We start from the raw sequence: 20,598 nt of genomic DNA, 5'->3' as shown, positions 1-20,598 counted from the left end.
CATCACACCTGTCAAGAAAGCAAAGATGCAATAACAACTCTGAAAAAAGAGAGAAAAAGAAGAAGAGAGAAAATAGATCTGAGGAAACATTATCTAATATAATGAAAAATAGATCTGAGGAAATGACAAAGCAGGGAAAAAAATAAAATACGGAAACAAGCTTGGAGTTACGGCTTTGATGGGCCTCGAAAGCAGCGTGAAGGGACATTTAAAAACATAAATAAATTCATTAATTGGGGGCCTTATAAAATAAAAAATAAAATCTACAATGAAACATTTAATTCCAGCCAAAAGTGAGTTTGAGTCAAAGAGCCGGAGGAGGAAGTCCCCTCTTTTCATTCTCTCTCTCCAACAGGAGACCGCCCATATGTGCGTTTAATCCACATCTGCAAGCAACTCCTGTCTTCTTCCTTTTCCCTTTTTTTCCCCCTCTCTCTCTCTCTCTCTCTCTTTCTCTCTCTCTTTTTTTTTCTACCATCACTGTCCTGCTCCCACACTGCCTTTTTCCCTCCTCACATGCTTCTCTGCAGTTGGCTTCCTCCTCCCTCCCCCTCTCTCTCTCTCCCTCCCTCTCTCTCTCTCTCTCTCCCTCCTCTTCGCCTTTTTTTCCTCCTATTTATGAAAACGTCACTTCAAGTCCCTCCCTGTTTGAATCTCATTAGTTTCTTGTGTGTTTCTCCCTGTCAATAATCCCGAATCCAGACTCTCTCTATTTCCATCCCTCTCTATCTGTCAATCAGCGCCGCCTTTGAACTGAAAACCACTCCGACCAACTTCAACTCCCTCAATCCGAGCGGCGCGGCTCCTTCTCCGGCTTCCTTTTTCTGCCAAGATCCCCCTTCTTCTTCTTCTTCTTCTTCTTCTTCTTCTTTTTTTTTTCTCTTCTAGTTTTGTACCAACCCGCCAGAGCTTTTTGGGAAACGCCAGTGCAGATCTCTCTCCCCCCCCTCCTCCCCTTTTAAAAAAAAAAAAAAAAAAAAAAAAAAAAGAAAAAGAAACTTACACTCGGACTTTCCAGATCACCGAGGGTGTTAAAAGTTTTTTTTTCGCCCCCCGTGTGTGGGTGTATGTGTGTGTGTGTGTGTGCGTGTGTGTGTGTTTTGCGTCCCTCTGACCCCCCCACCCTTTAAGAGAGAAAAAAAAAACAAGAAACATTTTTGCTGGGGGAAAAATGCCGCAGCTCAACGGCGGTGGAGGGGACGACCTGGGCGCAAACGATGAGATGATTTCCTTCAAAGACGAAGGCGAGCAGGAAGAGAAAATATCGGAAAACTCCTCGGCAGAAAGGGATTTAGCAGATGTCAAATCTTCTCTCGTAAACGAGTCGGAAACGAATCAGAACAGCTCGTCGGATTCAGAGGTAAGAACCGCAAAAAAAAAAAAAAAATGCAACCGACAACAACCGGGGATCGATCGGTTTAGTCAAAAAGCCCCGGGCCTGCGGGTGCTCGTCTCCGGGTGTCACCGCCGAAGTCGAGCAGAAAAAGTTACTCTTTTTCCCCCCACAAAAAAAAAAAAAACAACAAAAAAAAAATCCCCAAACTGCCCCCCCGCAGCCCCTCGCCGCCGGTTGTGTTGAACTTTAACGCAATCCCTGTGTTTCATTGCATTTCAAGGCGGAAAGACGGCCTCCGCCTAGATCGGAAACTTTCAGAGACAAAACAAGAGAAAGTTTAGAGGAGGGTGAGTTTCTGCTTTCTTCTTCTCGTCTCTATTCATATTTAAATCTACATATTTGTTTTGTTGGCCGCCGTGACATTTATGTGTCCGGCGGAGATCTCAACTTCCGCTTTATTCCACAAGTCACCCCCTCCTCCTCCCCCCCTTCACTTGATTTTTTTTTTTTATACACATATATAACGATCGCTTTATTCAAAAAAAGTTTTCTTCTTTTTTTTCCCTCCCCCCCCGCCATGTTAGCTGCGAAAAGGCAAGATGGAGGGCTGTTCAAGAGCCCACCGTACCCGGGCTATCCGTTTATAATGATCCCCGATCTCACAAGCCCCTACCTTCCCAATGGATCACTTTCTCCAACAGCACGCACAGTAAGTTCATGTATTTACAACTGTTTGCACACACACTCACACACACATACACGCACAGGGAGTCAGTGAGTTGTCACCCAGAAAAGCAGCCTGTTTAAAAAAAAAAAATGGCCCAAAAAAAATGGTTGTGCTAAGTTTTTCAACTCCCCGTGAAGTACACACTACGACGGTATGTCCGCCTGCAGCCCAGCCCGCTGTCTGCCGGGGAAGGGGGGGGGCGTGTGTGTGTGTGTGTGTGTGTGTGTGTGTGTGTGTGTGTGTGTGTGTGTGTGTGTGTGTGTGTGTGTGTGTGTGTGTGTGTGAGAGAAGGGGGGGGGGGTGCAAGCTAGCATGCTAATCGTGCTAAGGACCCGCGGCCATGAAAAAGCACTTTCACGTTGACAGCAGGTCATGTGCACCCTCCCTGGCTGTTAGCCCTTGTCCAAAGTTTTTATGTATGTATTTATCGATTTATTTTTTAAATCCAACGCGTTATTACTATGTGATTATAGCCGTCTAGGGTCTGCTGTATTACAAGCTCTTGACTGCATGTTTTTAAATCACTGAATAATGCACTTGGCTTGTGTTTGCACAACCTCATCAAAAATGCCCTTTTCTCCCCCAACACGAGCTCACGCTGGCTCCCGACACATTGTATGCTATGTGAAAACACACCCAAAATCCTTCATCCAGGGTTTTTTTTATCTTTATTTTTTTTCCCATTGTTTGCATGTGTTAAGGCTTACCCGAAATTATTATTTTTTTGAGCCATTATAATGATATTTTCCCACACACATTTATGGAATGGGTGACATTGAGCAGCTGTACATGTGCATCTTTGTCTCCAACCAGGAAGCAATTTCTTTTTTTCAAGGCGTCCTTTTGATATGGCGTGCCTCATGTAAAACATATATTATATTTATAAATTAAGTCGTGTTATTTATTTAGGCACAATCAGCTATGCTGTAATTATGCACACTTACTCATTTGCTCAGTACCTCACCGGTCCCACTGGGCACCGGGAACCCTTAAAGCGGCATAATTTTCTCAACCGAGGGTGATTTTTTAGCCCCCCTGTTTTAAACGTTTGCAATTACAAGTCTGCACTTTAGGACCTGTCATCTCATTTTACAAGGTTAAGGCAAAGACCAGGCATTAGGAAATATGACCCCCCCACCCCCCACCCCGCCGCCACCACCACCTCAGCTCTCCCGAAACTGATATTTGTTTCCTCCATTTTCCTGTACGCCATTGCCCACCTTGAAAATAAATGCACATCTGACACATAATGCCTTCTTTTGTGTTTGACACAATTTCTGCATTTGAGTTGGATCATCCAGGGGTATCACATGAATTTTTTTTTTTTTTGTGCTGCTCACACTATCTCTACGTATTTGCGTGTGTGTGTTTGTGAATATGCAAGCATGGGTGTGATTTGTAATTTGAAGTCTTTTTTTTTTTTTTCGCCATTTGCACGCAAGAGAATATTTCACCACTTTTCCATCTTAGTCAGCCAGTCTTGTCAGTGCTGCTGGCTGGTATGTGGAATTAGTCACTAAATTATTCTCCCAATTACCGACACAAATGCACGGCAACACACATGCTCTGGACTGAAGCACTTCCTTGTTTCGTTGGCCTGTAGTTTTCTTTGTGGCTATCACAGTACTGTGTCCTGTAGTCTGTGGAGCGCTCTTTTCATTGTGCTTATGCAGCAGTTGGAAAAGCAGTAAACTGTGTGTGTGTGTGTGTGTGTGTGTGTGTGTGTGTGTGTGTGTGTGTGTGTGTGTGTGTTTGTGTTGACCTTTGCTCTTTGAATTCCACCTCTGTAAATGACGTTAAGATGTGACGGGGGCAAGCATGATTTTATTTGATTTGATTTTTAATCCCTTCATTTCTTATCTGTTGTTTAATTACCTCTATGTGTGTGTTTTTTCAATCCAACATCATTTGAAATTAGAGGCCTAAACAGAAAATCCAGCAGGTGCTTTTTTTTTTTTTTTTTTTTTTTTTTTTGCAAAAGTAAAACGGTGGATGATATTTTATTACGGCTTTATTCACCTCCCTACCTGAGCAGTGTGTGCGGCTGAAGATGGTTTTCAGCTCGTGTCGGCCCCCACCGTCTGCAGCGCCCTGTGTGTCCAGCCATTAGAGCTTTGAAGTCAGCGGTCGCTGTAATATAAATGTATTAGACTTAAAGCTGGTATAAATAATTCACCTGGACATTGATTAGCTGTCTCGCTCCCTAACGTGTCACGGAAGGCATCGAATATGAGCGGTGGTATTATTGGAATGAGATTTTTTTTTCTCCTCTGTCTTGTCATGAAAGCCTTTGAATCCTGCTTCTTCTCCCATCTCCGTCTGCTCCGCTCGGTGTGCCCGATGCCGGGATATTATTTTTAGGATGTGAAATTCAGCGTCGAGCCCCCTCGCAATGCGTGATAATATCATTTCCTAGGAAAATGAAATGCATGAAATGATGGGCTACTTAATTTAAAGGCCCTTTTTCATTTTAGAATCTCTATTCAGCCAGGATTGTTTTTTTCTCAATCATCTAACATAGATTTTGGTAGATGTTTTTTTTTTTTTTTGTTTTTTTTTATTGTCTTGTGTTTTTTTTTTTTTTTTTTTTTTTTTGTTGGGGGGGTAGGAGGAGGGTTTAGGGGATGAATATCCTTCCCAAAGGGGTTGCCTTGATTTATTTGACCTCTGGGAGCTATAACCATTGAGAATGTGTTGTCCTACCACCTAACCCAAGTCCGATGAGGCTCACAATTTAGAATCATTTAGCAATTTGAGTTGACACTGTGCCTAGGCTTTAAAAGGCTTTCCCCTCTCCTCTCCTCTCCTCTCCTCTCCTCTCCTCTCCTCTCCTCTCCTCTCCTCTCCTCTCCTCTCCTCTCCTCTCCTCTCCTCTCCTCTCCTCTCCTCTCCTCTCCTCTCCTCACACAAAGGCCTGCTGGATCACTGGGTGCAGGTTGAATCGGAGAAGTGGCTTGGCCAGTTCACCCCAGTTTTCTACCCCCCACCCCCACCCAGTTTCCTTCGCGCTCCCCCCCCCCCCCCCCCCCCCCCCCCCCCCCGTCTACCTTTTGTCTCCCGCCGATGCTAACACGGGGCTTTTGAAAAAAGGCTGCAGGTTAAACTCCGGTGCGGTGGGCTAACATCAGCCCTCAACAGGTCTGGAGACGCACAGGGGGCTGAGGGAGCAGAGAGGGATCTGGACGGCCAGTTCTCCCGCTTTGCCGGCTGCAGGGCCGTAAATCCACAGGCTTAATTTACTGCCTCTCGGACTTATGAATGTTAAGATATTTGACGCCACCCCTGGCCCCATAATTCTTTAGGCCTGGAGAATTTTTGGCGTAGGTTTTGAGTTTCAACGTATAATTACGAGTAGTTTAAAAAAAGAACAAGAAAAGTGGAGGGGTTGGGGTGGGGGGGATTGGATGAAAACACCAAGCATCCGCCGCTGTTGTTTAGACTGAAAGAAAAACAGGCTACCTAGAACCTGTGGTGATTCTGCTGCGCGACGTTGGAAAGGCTTTGTGTGAAACAATAGCGTTTCTCCCCATTTCCCTCTTTGTATCATCCGCGCCCGTCGCACCTGACATCGGTTGTACACCTCGCGGCGGATTCACCTTCGTATAAAATGCATGAATTTATCTCACTCAGGTTGATGGCTCCCTTTAAACGCCACTTTTGGAAATGAAGAATTAATGAAGGATTTTATGGCCAGATTATCGTCCCAAACGCTGAGAGGTGAATGCACCGCCGCTGCTTTTGTGCTCACGTGCACACATTTCTGTGGCCTTATCTGTTATAATTGACACAGACAGACAGTATCTTCCCCAAACATGGCAGCATTGTCAGCATAACAATGGTATATCATATGGATTATGTGTGTTCGGCTGCTGTAAATGGATTTTTTGGCTGTGACAAGAGGAAAGATAGTTTAATGCGGATTTAAGGGATAGGGCCGACACCTTGTCAAATTGGCTTTGCATGTTAATGGGGACTAATTTGTGTCTGCAGGGGGTTTCGTGGCACAACGTGGCCACATTTGGTGCCTCTAGCTGCAAAATGCACTCTGAGTTTAGTTGGAAGGTTGTGCTCCTTTTGTCTTGCAAATCACTTTTGTTTACAAAGTATGGTGGAAGCGGCACCCGCTCTGTTTTTCCCTCCCACTACTCGTTTTTTTTGTGCTCCATCCCTCTCTCCCTTTCTCTCTCCCCCCTCTCTCTCACTCTCTCTCTCTTGCTCTCTCTGCTGCGTGTCTCATCCTATGTGAGATGAGCGAAAAGAAAGGGTCCTTATTTTTTTTTTCTTTGACTCAATAGTCATAAAAAGTGCAATCTGCTTTGGATTTGACGAGTTAAGTTGAAGAAGCGGGGGGGGGGGGTATTTGGGGGGGTTGGGAAGCAAACTTTGGCACCATTAAACTAAAATTGGGGCCTGCTAGACATTAGCAGTGCACAGCACATTCTCAGAGCTTAATTAGTCCGAACTGTAATTGTTCATGGTCTGCCAATAGGAGTAATACTCAGGAAAAGTGGAGTTGCCGTAAATCGGCCCAGGGTTTTTAAAACAATAAATCACTCGCATATTTGTGCCGTGATTCAGATGGAGGCTCGACCTCTCCCATCGCGACATGTGGTAAATTGTAAAGTCAATGAATCGCAGATGTAGGGGTTGGGGGTGTAGGGGCTGTGTGTATGTGTATGTGTGTGTGTGTGTGTGTGTGTGTGTGTGTGCGTGCGCGCGCTCACATGGGGGGGTGGACTCAGTGAGAGTACAGTAAGGTTTTGTTAGTGCCTGGTGAATGACTGGAAAAGATTTGTGCAGTAAATATTTATTGAGACGATGTCTATGTGCACATCCACACATATGTAGACACACATCTATATGACATTTTTTTTTCACCCAGCCAGTGGAACTTAATTGTTTAACTCTGATAAATGTTGAACTATGTGAAAGCTTTCAAGCTCGTCAATCCTTCGCTCTGGGTGTGTTTCTAATCAGATTTTTAACTATAGTGTGAAGGGAGTAGTGGCTCCCTGGTGGCAGTGTGAGCTGAGTTTGGGTGTAGCTCATGCTTAGCTGCAGCCGAGTCTGCCTTGCAGCTCAACCCCTTTTTTAATTAAAGCATTGACTTCGTTGTTTTTCAATATTATGACGGTGAATCCGAAGCCCTAATTTTGACTTTAGCCTTTGACTTTTGCCTGTTATTCATTAAGTCGCTCCATAACTAGGATGAGATTTCTCTTTTGTAAAACAAATAATTCCCAGAATACATAAATCCATTTTCACCTCCCGTATCCTTTCCCCTGTCTCTGTGCTCTGCTTTTCTGTGTCTGAGCAAAGAATAAAAAGGCATTAGTTTGGCAGCTGTGCACTGGTGCTCCCCGCCAGCCCCCAATGTAACCCCCGCCTTTTCACCCCCCCCCCCCCCCCCCCCCACCTCCCCACCACCACCGGCACCCTCTTTCTCCCATGCATTTCTATAGAGCTCAACACAAAGATAGTACTGTACATCTGGAATGCAACTTTTGTCATCTGTTAAATATAGGCTAGCTCTGCTGCTGGCCCACGGAGTTTACGGCTCTTTGAAACATGGAAATTAAATTAATCTTCCCATGCGCTCATGTAGCTGCCAGTTTGTACTGTGAATTACGCATTTCCATATTTTCACGTATTGTTTTCTCATATTTTGGATGCTGTTACAGCATAGACTTATTATTACTAAATTAATATATAATATTCACACCAATTTAACCTTAATTGTCTTCTCGTCTTGCTTAATGCATAAAGTACAGTACTTAAAAACAAACAAACAAATAATACATTGCCTGCACTGAGCTGTGAGAATTGGCAGGATAGCTGCTGACTTAGGTGACCTTCTGTGCAAAGTGACATTATTGACAATGTTGGCTGCTAAATATGTCACTTTCCGTTCAGTCGAGAAAACTGCCAAAGAAATGACTTTGCTCAAAGACTTACTGAAAAGTCAACGGAGATTTTACTGACTGGCAGAATCCAGGAAAAAAAGGGTTAAAATGACAATTGATCACATATTTAAGATGTGATAGTCATGCCGGGGATTACAAAATTAGCCAGTGTCTGTAGTGTTCAGAAAGTGTTATAATTTCAAAACCAGTGCAAATGTGGTCATCTGATATTATTGCAACCATATTTGAACTGTTTAACTCGCTACATTTTTTGACAAAGGCAATAAATCCACACAAGTGTTTTCACTCAGGTATCAGTCAAGAAATACTAGGCATCCTTTTTTCTTCTTCCCCCTTTTTCCATGCCTGAATGTGCATATTTCTGTAAGTTCATTCATAATAGCACTAGAATGGCGCCGTAGCCAAATGAGTTCACCAGTAGCCGAGTGGGAGGGAAAGCGAAGGCTGGGGGGAGAAAAGCGGGAAATGTGTGTTAGGACTTTGCGTGAGGGGCGACGCTGAGGGGGGGTTGCCGGGGGTCGGACACACAAAAGCTGTCTGAATAGAGTGCATAATTGCTGTTAATGCCAGGGCAATGAGAGCAGCGACAGTTCCTGGTTAGATGTCCAAACAATAGTGCCCCTCGGCTTCACATTTATCTTTCCGTTTCAAAAAAAAAAAACAAAAAAAAAAAAAAAAAACAGCAGGGACTGTGTGCAGAGGAACACAGATCGGGGCAGGCGAGTTTCAGTTTTCAGCCACGCTTGACGAGCAGGCATGTGTGTGGTTACGGCCTCTCAGTCACCCCCCCCCCCCTCCCGACCCCCACCCTCTCCTCCAAGTTGCTCTCAGAGCTTCCCACCCTCATCGTCATCGGAAAAAAAAAAGCTGTGGGTGAGAGAGGCCCGCTGTGACGCTGGAGGAATTCTGGTGGTGCCGGCCTTCTGTTTGGATTGTGGAGCGAGTTTGGGAAGGGTCAAAGTGCACCGGCGCTGACATGCTTTTTTTTCGTTGAGAAAGGAGCTTCCTCTTCGACCCCCACCTTTTTTTTTTTTTTTTTACAACAACTGATAGCAGTGTTTTTTTTTTTTTCAGCTTGTGTGTGTGTGTGTTCGGAGGAGGTGCCACACTGCCATCGCAGCTCTTAATGATCATGTCGTGCTAGATAATGACTAGCCGCGCCAGTGTGCCGTGAACACCTGTGGTATATCAGCCTTTTATGGATGTGGTAGAATGCTCTGGAACGTACCACGGGACAGGAATGTCATTAATGCTCGCTTCTTTTTTTTTTCTTTTTTAAATACTTATCATTTTGTAATCGGTTAATATTATGGTATGCAATCCTCTCTGGTATGAGATCAGCAAATTAGATTTGTAGCAATAAAACTAAATGAATACAGTTTACTTTTATAAGCCTTGATAATCTGTTTGGGGTTTCATTCTCATTTTGATTTGAAGGCAAGCAATGTAAAGCTGCATCGTGTTTGCATGTAGTTGCCCTCCATACAGATGGTGTCTTTCAGCAGCCTTGTCAGTTTGTATCTACAGTATAATTGTCATCAAGGGAATGTGTGCATAGAGATAATCGGTTCATAATGTCTCAGTTGGGGAAGGAGGCACTTTGTGTGTTCTTAACACATAATGCAGGGAGTTTAAGGTGATACAACTCCAGCCAATGTATTTCTAATCTGCTAATTAAAGTTTTAATTGTAGATGGATAAGCTCCGAGGAGTGCGTGTTGGTTCGGGAAGCGGCGCAAGCGCACTAATGAGGTGATCATCTCCCGGTTTTGTCATTAAAGGTGGTGGATTCATAACAGCCTGCAAAAGGTGAGGGAGGTTTCAGAGAGTGAGGAGAAATAAATTCATCACTAATCTGCGGATTATGGTAGGATTTGCAAAAAAAAAAAAAAATGTTGGTGTGATTACTCAAAATGCATAAGGCTAATAAAATGTAGCCCCCTCCAACCGTTTTTACTCTGACACAGTGGGTATATTTTTTTTTTGTTTTGCCACAGTGATGAACCAATTTCAGTGGAAAACAGATTAGGAGTAAATTCCCATGTTAGCTCCTAAACCAGCTGTTACGGACCTATTTACACACAATCATGATGCTCTTCTTCTGAAGTGACAGCTGTCAACTTGTGCATAGGACTAGATTACATTTCATGTGAACAGCTTGTTACATCCACACATGGCCCGCTTCTTACACTGGATTGCATTAAACTCGCAGGTTATGATGACCAAGGTGCTATTATTATTTAGGTAAAGGTTAAAGTGACATTTTATTTTCTTTTTTTGCATGTTGGAAAGTCAAGTCAAAAAAGGTGCTTTATTCAAGAATGTTTTTTTTTTTTTTTTCAAACAATGCTGCTTTTGCCACCTGCACTCAATATACCCATGCGCATATGTTTTTGGAAATCATTTTAGTCTATTGAGAGGCCAGCGTGCCAGCTATCGTCAGGGTCAATTCCAAAAGCAAGCAAATTGACATCTGACACTGACTAAATTGTCACTCCCTATTATCCCTGGAGGAGTTGAAGCGAGTGGATTGTCTTGTTTGGACAACTATCCTCGGATGAGATGAGCGGCCTTCAATGGTCTAGCCATAGGGGACTGAGTGACAAACTAACAGACAGATGTAGGAACCACGTTAACTGGCAGGCAAACAGACTGGCGAGAGGGAACGTGGCCCTTTGAGGAGAAAAACGATGCTATCTAGTCACCCTGAAACCCAAGATTTTGAATAATGATCTCAGATGCTGGACTGGTAGAGAAAGCAATGACTGTCGACTTCCTGCAATAAAACTGAGCTATGATGATGACTCCATCCCTGTGTTAAATATGAAATAGAGATTATTGTCACACGTCTCCCTATACCTGAGTGGACACGGTGCGGACGTTAGGATTCAGGATGATTACTCTACATTCTGGTTTCTCTAATGATGGGTCTGGAAACAAAAAAGTCACGCAAAGTTTTATTCTAGCAGGTTCCCCGGTGGCGGTTTCTTTTCCAGGCCGAGGTATGCAGAGTGTCAGACTTAAATTTGTATTTGCATTGGAAACTGTAGCTCTTGTAAATGTCCAAAATTAACACCACAGAATTTGTCTCCGGAGGATAAATCCGGAAAACGATATCCACCAAAGACAAACTGTGGGACAATGTTGTGTTAATTTTGGACACAAACAGGGGTCACTCAGCTCAAGTAGCTAAACGTAGTAAAATAGTTGCAGTTGGAAAATTATTTTAGTTTATGATCTTTTGGCATGTATGGGAAAGATTAACGTCAGATAGTGACTCCAAAACTGAAAGCACTGCAGTTTATTATGAAAGATTGGAAAAGACTGGTATCACAAAGTGGGGATGGCCTTTGTGTCATGTGATGCACGTCACAGTGCCCTTTAGAACCAGGAGGCTCTTTATCTCCGCTTTACCGCCACCGTTATCTTTATTGGCCACTGCACTTTGCATATTTGAAATATCAATAAAGATAAATTTTCCGAGCTCGTCATTTCAGGTGGTGTCAGGTGGCGAAGATTACCTCTACCGATGCGATTATTTAAAATATTGCATCCTGTCCCGTCCCGTCTCCCGTGACGTATTCAATGTGCACTGTCTACATTGGACGAGTTGGATTTTGCAGGTCTGGGTGACCCTCGTTGTGGGAAGGCCTGTAGCTGTCAGACAGACGGGGCTGCTATGTGGATGCAGCAGCTGGCCATGGCCTGTGCACAAGAATGCTACGTATGCTGTTCAAACAGTGGCTTGTCTCAGTGCAGGCCTGGAGGAGCGTAGGGAAGGAAGTTGCCGCATGTTTACATAGTTGAATTGTCCTTTGCTCCCCCTTCCTCTCCCCTAAGTGTCTAATGCACTTCTGTTCAAATATTTCCAAGAGTGGTGATGACCCCCACTGGTGCGAGGGCCCACCGCTCTGCCCTTGCTGTCTGTCTCAGCATTTGGGTAAACAATAGCCCCTACTTATACTCCTAATGTGGGTGTTTGCAGCTTCAACCCAGTGGCTTGGATGGTAAATAAAAAGTATTACATGCTTCCATTTATCATCCCGAGACATGAGCCAGAGGCGACGAGATGGGATATACAGACAGATGAAACGACAGAAGGCACCTCATTGGTCCCGTCCCGCAAAGAGGCAGACATTGACATACGGCCGAGTCGTCAAGCTAATAGTTGTTTGAATTACCTGTTATGATCCAATGACAAATCTCTCACACTCCTGCCACCAGAGCGGAAAATGTTTCCGGGGATTGGCATGATCTTTGTGGCTTCAACAAGATGGATAAATGCAATTATTGGGCAGACCTGGAGAGGAGGAAATCCATTTAAAGCCCGTAAAGCTAAGCAGGGGCCGTGGTTAATTCATTTGGCCAATTTACGGGTGATGTACGAGTGTCAGGGCACATTAGTCAGGCCGGGAAGCAGCGAGTGTGTGTTGGCTCAGTGGAGTGGATGGATGAGTGTTTTTGGAAGAAGGTTACATGTGAGGATGCTCTTTGGGTGCAGAGCAGTTTGCTTGAGACTCGGGTCCTTACTTCTCCGCAGTCCGTTTCCCCCACCTGGCCTCTCCTTTGCCATATCAGCAGACAAAACAAATGGAGCCTGGGCATGGAAATGACAAAAAGATGCACTGAGTGCACTGTGTGGGATTGCTTTGCAAATGAGGTGGGAAAGCGGGGCTGTGGTCCACTGCATGCTAGAGTAATTACCAGCACCGTGTGTTATACAGTCAGCTCAATCGGGTGCCCCGCCTTCCCTCCGGTTCTGCGCTTTAAATCTATGTTTTGTCTTGGTTTTTTTTTTGACACTTTCTGTATGCAGCAGTGGTGCCGATGTTATGACCCGTCAAAGTAATTAAACACACACAAAGAGGAGAACTGTAAACTTTCTTCCTTTTTTGTGAATCACAGGCAATCTCAGTGGCAACCAAATGAATAATTTGATGTAGTTGTGGTTATGTTGAAGGAATAGCAATTCATCTTGCACTGATTGATTTTATTACCCTTCTTCAGGTCATGTTAACTTGAAAAACAGTAAGAATTAGAGATTATCTTCCTGGCCTGTTTCAAACGTGTGAGCAAGAAACAAAATTGAACTTCATTCGGTGGAAAATATGCTACAAATTCACTTTCATTCTCACTAAATCATATCCCGAAAACTGTGTCTTGGTTGCTGGACAGAGCTTGTTTAAATAATATCTGAATTCATTACACTACATTTAAACCTCATCTTTACAGAGAGAAAACCGTTGCTAGAATATACCCAAGTTGCTTGTTTAAAACCCAGTGTGGGGTCTGCAAGTTTCTCAAGGTGTTTGTTGGTCAGGTGTTAGATAATGTGTGCTGAATTGTGTATGATTGGCATTCGAGGTCAAGGATGACCATAGTCTGTGATAGAGTTGACGCCTCAGTGGAGTAAAATACAAGGGTTCAAAAGCTGAACAGCATTCAAAAACAATGTTTTTTCTATGGGCGGACGAGAGGAACTGGGGGAAGCTTTTGTTTAGACCTCCAAGCCACAGCCTGAGTAAGAGCTGGGCTGCCACCGGTCACCTCGGAGGCTCTGAGAGACTTCTCTTGGTAGTATGATGGCCATGCTCTTTAGTTACTCTCTTTCAAATCACGCCCGCTGCTTCGGTACATGTGCATTGCCGGAGCATGCATTCGCTGTGATGGAAGGCAGTGTGTCTAAACATTTGTCACCTGACGGCCAGGCAGCCAGCCTCAGGAAATCAGAGTCAGTGTGAATGTGGAGGCTTGTCAAAGACAGGTGCTAGTGCCGCCACTTACGCCTGCCACACAGCAGCTGGGGAAAGACCAAGGTCCGTGATCAAGTGTGGGCCATTGGGATACAGCAACAGTTTCAATCCCCCACCGGTGGGAGATCAGATGGACAGGGCTCTCTGTGGTCTGCTGGCTCAGGGCTGAAACGTGTTCTATAGGTCTGTGCATGGGTAACCCGCGCATATGATCTGTTGTGTAGTCTTTGCACTATGAAAGGGAGAAAGGTAATAGTGTCTCAAAATAGTTTGACATATAGCAAGATCCTGTTTTTCCCCTTTAAACGCTGTCTCGTGTTTTTTTTTACTTTTTTTTTTATCGATGTGAATTGAAGCAACTCAACTTCCAGGCTGTCTTTTTTTATCCGGTGTGATTTAATCCCAAGGGATAACCAAACGACGAACAGGTTAATTTAGTTTAGAAAGAACGAAATATTTAAAGTGCGGTTTGGCCGTGAAATTGTCCCACCGCCAATCTACCGCAGTTAGATGTAATTGGCATTTTTATTTCAAAATGTTTCACATCCACTGTTGTATGGATGAGCAAAAGTAACAGAGACAGTGCAAGGTATCACAGAGGACCAACCAAAGCCCGTCTGAACTTTCATGTTAAAGTGAACATGAAAGCATATGACTACTAGAGCCCTGTGATAACAGATTTCACCATATGACATCCATTGCCCGCCTAGATTTGATTTTTCAATGAAGCCATACTTGTTTTCACCTCGGAAGCAACAGACTAGTTGTGGATTCATTTTAATTCATAAGTTTCGTTTTTCTAAGTTCTGCGTTTAGATCATATCTCTGCAACCCAGCGTAAGGGATATAGATCACATGGTGAAAGTGCGATCATTTGAAAAATCCAACCCTCTGTGTCTCTGACTCATTGATAAATTGAATTGCTTCATACAAGAGTAGACCGGCCTTGCTTTTGAACAAAGCAATGTCACCATTTGAAAGCTGAGCGGGGAAAGTCCCCTGTCTCTTAAATTTGTAAGTTACTGGATGTGCCTGCGAGCCATTAGTGTGAATCCTCTGAGTCTTATAGGGGAAGTTCCATGGACACTATTGTCTCATTTCCAATGATTGCCTTTGGGATCACTTTGAGTCCTGCAATCTGAAAATCCAGCACTGTAAATATGCAGATCTAGTCATCATCTGCTCCTAATTTGCTTGCTTGCTGCTTCCCAGGTGCTTGCCCTCTCTCGTGGGAGAACAACTGTTGGCTGCTGTCTACGGGCCAATTGAATTCCTCAGCCTTACGCTGGAAAACAGAACTTGTGGAAGTTTTCTATACGGTCTCACAGATCATTTTACATTAGTAGACATGCCTCTCCACACAACTGTTCCCAGTTAGTGGCTAGCTGCCAGTCTTATTATGGGGCACCAGTAGGACAAATGTTTTTCACTATCACTGTATTTAGTTTCACACTATGCGGCTCGGTTGTAAAGTTTCAAGCTGGTGATTCAACCTTTTTTTTTACCTTCTTTCTCTTATGCGTTGGTGAATTTAGATGTAAACATTGGCCTCGGTTGCACATTATGTGTCTTTGAACATGATGTACAGTCTGCCTGAAACATAAGGTTGTGGTTTAATGACTCACTTACTTACACGAGGGAATTATGTCGAAAATATGCCATGTTCGTCCAACAGGCAGCTGATCAGCTGGAGAATTTAACTTCCAGGCCAAAGCACTTTTTTTTTGTGCGTATGTGCCCGAGCTTTGGCGGTTAACATTAGTGGTAGGGATCGCATACTCAGAAATGATCCCACTGAAATCAGCTTGCTCTTGACATTAATGAGGCTGGTCAGTACATTTAATTAAGTGTTATTTAGCTCTGCGGTTGTATTAAATCATAAACAGGCTAAAGGAGGCCTCACTGAGCCATGAATACGTAACAAAAGTCAGGACTGAAGTTTTGGAGACTCTTATTTCTTGGCTCTTGAGATTGGCTGTTGGATCTCGCTGGCCCTAAGAATTAGATGCTGAGGTCTGAGACATGGAGAAAGTCAACCTCTAATTGTTCACAGGAGCCATTGGCAATGGGCGCTGAGAAATGATGATTGAAGCATCAAAATGGGTGGATGCTGAGATGAGACTATTATCACTTGCCATTCTGGGGTTTCAGGAAAGGAGTCAAACCCAAAGGGATTCTCAGCAGTAACAACCTGGTTGTTGTAAATAGACAGAAAACCCCCTTTCCTGAGAAAATCCAACTCTGCCTCCCTGGCTCACTTTTAAGAGACAGACACTTTCTTCACGTTTTAAATTGGCCTTGTCATGCGGTTTCCTCTGCTGGGCTGCCGGGAGCCGACTGTTTCCACATGGACCAATGTTCTGTACCAGTTTTGGTTTCAAGAAAAATAGGGACTGTTCTCTTTTCTGGCACTGATTACTGTGGTATTAAACTTCCAATTTTTCCCAAACGCTAACACAGTCATGCACTTGTATGCTTCACGCCTTTTTGATCTGTCACAGTTGCTTGGCAAGAGGCACATCTGCCTCTCTGTCGTAACATTGCCACAACCCCGCCCGCCAGCCCATCTTCCCACTTGTAGCACAAATCCAGTTTCTGTGGTGTTTTTCTACGTGCCATAATTTAGCAAATAACATCAGTAATGATTCAATTGGACATAAAGTAATTGCGAGGCGGCTGGCTTACCATCTGTCCTGCGAGATTACTACTCTCTGTGTAATTAAACGTGTGACCTTGTGGTCATGGAGGGAGGTGCCATTGGCCAGACACCACCAAAGAGCCTTGCCATCTTATTTGAAAATCGGGGAGGGAGAAAGGGTAGGCGACGCGCCGCTGCTAAAGATAGCACAGGTTGATGTTGGTCCAGCTTAAGTGATAGTCTCCTTTACTTTACACAATTGGACGAGCCAGTGTCAGAGTTGCTGAGCCTCAGTCAATTTGGCAATGGGAGAGGAGCCCCCCTGACGTTGCAGTGATCCCTGTGTGCATACAGTGTAACCAGGCTTGAGGGTTGAGAAGTAGGGGTGAACGTGTGTGTGTGTGTGTGTGTGTGTCTGTGCTGATTGGGTCATGACGGCCTGAATAGAGGCTGCTGTTTTAACTCTTATGCGTGGTTTTGTTTGGACTCCTGGGGTTTGGTTTCCTTTGGACAGTGTCCAGAGACTACAAGGCCTGCTTCTCCTCAGCTCCCCTGCAAGGTCGACGTGAAGGGCCCTGCAAAGCCCTGTGATTGGATTTCAGTCCTGATCTGGTTGTTTTGCTCCGTAAACAGGACATTAAAAGACAGGGGAGATGGCGAGCTAATGAGTCTTTGTGTCAGTGTGTGCATTGCGGGGGCGCCGCTTATGCGGTTTTCAAGCTTTATGCTGCGCATCCACCAATGTGGTGTCACACATCTGGTTAAGTAGCGTAACCAAAAACCCGATGTGCCTGAAGACTTGCGGTAAACACACAGAAACACTAAATATGTGACTGAAAAAGACATCAGCGTGGTTTATTCAGTTTCGGCTCGACGGTATCTTGCACTACTTCCTCATGGCGCTTGGAAAAAAAAATGTCCTTGTTATTCCGCCAAACAAAAATAACCATTTTAATTACTATGGTTGTGCTACGGAACAGCCACAGCATGGCTGGCAGGGCCCGGTTGAGGTGGCACCGGAATATGAGGACGGGGACAAGATCTGGGCCAGCTCTGGGAAATTACAGGGTATTCTGAAGGAGTGCCGTCATTCTTTATCCTCTCAGAATAATTGAAGATGTAAACTCGACTTCCCAACGTTAGCTCTCGCTGTTTAGGATCTCCCCAGCGGGCACCAAGTTTTCCCCTCAGAACACATTATAAACTTCATTTTCACGTGTTGTTGTATATTACATCCCTGTGCCAGTGTTCTCTCTATAACCTCTTCAGCCATCACATGTCTCCCGATCCCCTTTTCTCCACCTCCCTCATTCCACCCAGCAATCCCTCCCCTCTCTCCTTCTCTCAGTATGTGCTCTGATTACCTCTCCAAACTGGCAATAAGTTGATTGCTTTACAGAGATGATGTAAGCCTCTGCCCTAGGGTACATCAGGTTGGATTTTTCCTGCTTTATCTTGTAAAGCCTAAATTAACAGCTGGTTTGGTTGGAGTTCTCCTGGATCTGACTAAAGGATTAGGCTTGGTTCTCATGCGAGTCAATCCGGTTTGATTTATTGCAGGTCTATCAAAAAAAGATCAATGGGAGTCCTTTTGAAAGTAAATCCTTAATCGCTCTTTGCACTTACGTGTCATCATTGTGAATTTTTTTCCTCCCTTCTACCTCTTGCTCCCTCCTTTCTCCATTTCTCACTCCCTCATTCTTATTCCTTCCTTACACCTTTGCCTTGTCTGTTTTTCCCCCTTCCTCTGTACCCCACCCTCTCCTGTCTGTGGCAGAGATCTGCCCTGTTGATGATATGGAGAATTGCAGGATAGATTTTTCTCTGTTCTCATTTGTTATCCTTCGAGGCAAGCCTGCTCCAAGCCTGGCTTTAGCATTCTCTGGTCGTGATCACGACCAAAATGAGGGCCTGCTGCTGATGCTCCGCACAGAATTCACCAAAATTATCCCCCATCTTTTCTCCGTATTAGGCCTGTCACTCATCTCTGGCTTCAGGTAACTGAGAAGCTAAAGAACTCGCTTGTTTGGCTCTCATCGCCTCTGAGTAATTTTCCAGTTACACGATCACAAGTCATAGTGCTCTGCCGTTTGGTTTGGAACATACATGGAACCGACTCATCGATACTCAATTTGTCACAGTAAATTAACGAAACCCATTGGAACTCGAACCCAACCAGAATGAAATATTGAGGCTAAGACCCCACTGCTTGCCGACTATCAACACTTTGACTAACTATTGACTGTTAATAATAGATCGTATACTGCCGTCCGAATTGCCTTGAGTTAAGGCTACCGCATAAGTTTCCCAGGGCAATAGTTGAAACTTGGATGAGTGATGCCGGCTGGCCCGGCTAATTCCACCGTATACCTCCGACAAGCACAGGCCACATCACATCTACATGTCACCTCCTCAGAACTGACAAACATTTGCACTGAGCTCTGCTCTTCACTCCATGCCGTCCGTATATGCCGCGGTTGACAGCGTCTCTGAAAAGATGTGTGACGAAATCGTCGTTGATCCGTCGTGGCCATGTGTCAGCCTATGTCCGCACTCACCGTATAAAGAAACATCCCTTGTTGGTATCGCCATGAGAAGTGCAAATGGAAGTATTTCTATAGAAAGAAAAGACTGCCGTTATTTCTTTGTCAGGATGACAAAGGTCTGATTTTCAAATGGTCCAAATGTCCTGTGATTGCTACGCAACCTGGCTCAAGTTACACCCTTTGTCAATGCAAATAGGTAAATAGAAAATAACTGTGCCATTGTTATATTATGATAAACTGCGGAAATTAGTTGCAGCGTAGTGTTTGATTTTGTGTCGTAACACTGGAGAGGTTGAAAATTTGAGTAGGAAATTACAGGTTCGGACTCTCTAATTCCCCGTTTTTTCGTCGGCATTGGAGGATTTTCCCAAAAACCGATGAATTCCATCTCGTACTCGGATAAGGTTGGCAAAATAAATGGGCAGCTACTTATACTGATGACATGACATTTTGACAGCTCAGCGGCTCATTCAAGGTCCCCCAGATTTTCTGATCAATGTCTGATTCAGGTGTGTTTGACAGACAGACCCTGGACTGGAGGCGCTGGATACGTGAACGGGCACAATTGTGTGTGCACGTATGGGGGGTGAGGGGGTGGGCTCGGTTAGGCATGGGGGTTGACAGGATACGTGGGAAGGAAGGGCTCGCTGTCAGCCAGCTGGACCTCTTAATCCCACAGCCTTGGGGAAAGGGGGTGCGTGTGTGTGTGTGTTCGTGCGTGCGTGCGTTCGTGCGTGCGTGCGTGTGTGTGTGTGTGTGTGTGTATTGTGTTTGTCTCGTAGAGATTTGTCAATTTTAGCACACCTCCGCTCCACTCTTTGGCCCAGCTGAGTCCACGGTGTGTGTGTGTGTGTTTGTGCTCCAGTGAGAGACAACCAGGATTCCATGTGCACTGTGTTGTGTTTACTGTAGTCCTCGCTTTAACACCACACTGTATATTTATGTCGAGACGGTACAGCCTCTCACCCCCTTGATGTTTGAGAGACACTGGGGGTAGATGCGAGGTGGAAGCGTGGAAGGAGGGGGTGCTATCCCACACTGCTGTTAGAGGCTGGGGGATGAAGAGGAAGTTGTGGGCAACAAACACTGGCAACCCCCCCCCCCCCCATCCCATTCCCTGGCTTCATACCCAGCCCGCTGTGTATTAAACGCCTACCCTCTTTAACCTGTGTGTACATGTGTGTGTGTGTGTGTGTGTGTGCATGCGCCCGCTCCATCCATTTCTACGTCACGCCGGAACCTGCTGATTGCATCATATGCTTGTCATTCATTAGACCCAAAACATACTATTTAGCCACATTCCGCGCAAGCTTGCGCTGTTTTTTAGCTCGGTCTCTCGCTCCCCGGCTTTCTCTCTTTTGGCGTAGACTTTTGCATATATCACAGGCTGGCAGGCTAAGAGCTTGGGACTTCCCCACGCCACACTCCAAGCCTTTGATCCTTTGCTTTGGAGGTAACATCAAAAGGAGAGGCATAGAAAGGCAGCTACTACTGTGAAGTTCAATGTTCAACTTGATGGCTTGGCTGAGGGCTTTTTTCCTCTCTCCTCCTCTACACCCCCCCTCCCTTCCCTCCCCCTTGCCCTCCCTCCTCACACTGCTCCCTCGATCCCTCCGCTGCATCTCTCAGCTGACAAAAACACAGTTTGTAGCCAAGGGTTTTTTTTTTTTTTTTC

General features: G+C 44.8%; 1 protein-coding gene across 16 annotated transcripts in view; it reads left to right on the top strand.

Annotated features, from left to right (window-relative positions):
- The first annotated feature begins 458 nt into the window (after positions 1-458).
- tcf7l2 (transcription factor 7 like 2) overlaps positions 459-20,598 on the top strand; it is a 91,172-nt gene continuing 71,032 nt past the window's right edge. For all 16 annotated transcript variants that reach the window (XM_086139552.1, XM_086139550.1, XM_086139553.1 and 13 more), the window contains exons 1-3: positions 459-1,360; positions 1,617-1,683; positions 1,921-2,045. In XM_086139552.1, the coding sequence (XP_085995678.1) occupies positions 1,172-1,360; positions 1,617-1,683; positions 1,921-2,045 (381 nt within the window). In that variant the 5' untranslated portion in view covers positions 459-1,171. The remainder of the gene's footprint in view (positions 1,361-1,616; positions 1,684-1,920; positions 2,046-20,598) is intronic.

This window comes from Fistularia commersonii, chromosome 32 (genome assembly GCF_037954325.1).
Source record: "Fistularia commersonii isolate RoL2024-O1a breed Wild chromosome 32, RoL_Fcom_v1.0, whole genome shotgun sequence".
NCBI classification, from domain to species: Eukaryota; Metazoa; Chordata; class Actinopteri; order Syngnathiformes; family Fistulariidae; genus Fistularia; species Fistularia commersonii.
This window is presented reverse-complemented; position numbering and strand designations above follow the sequence as displayed.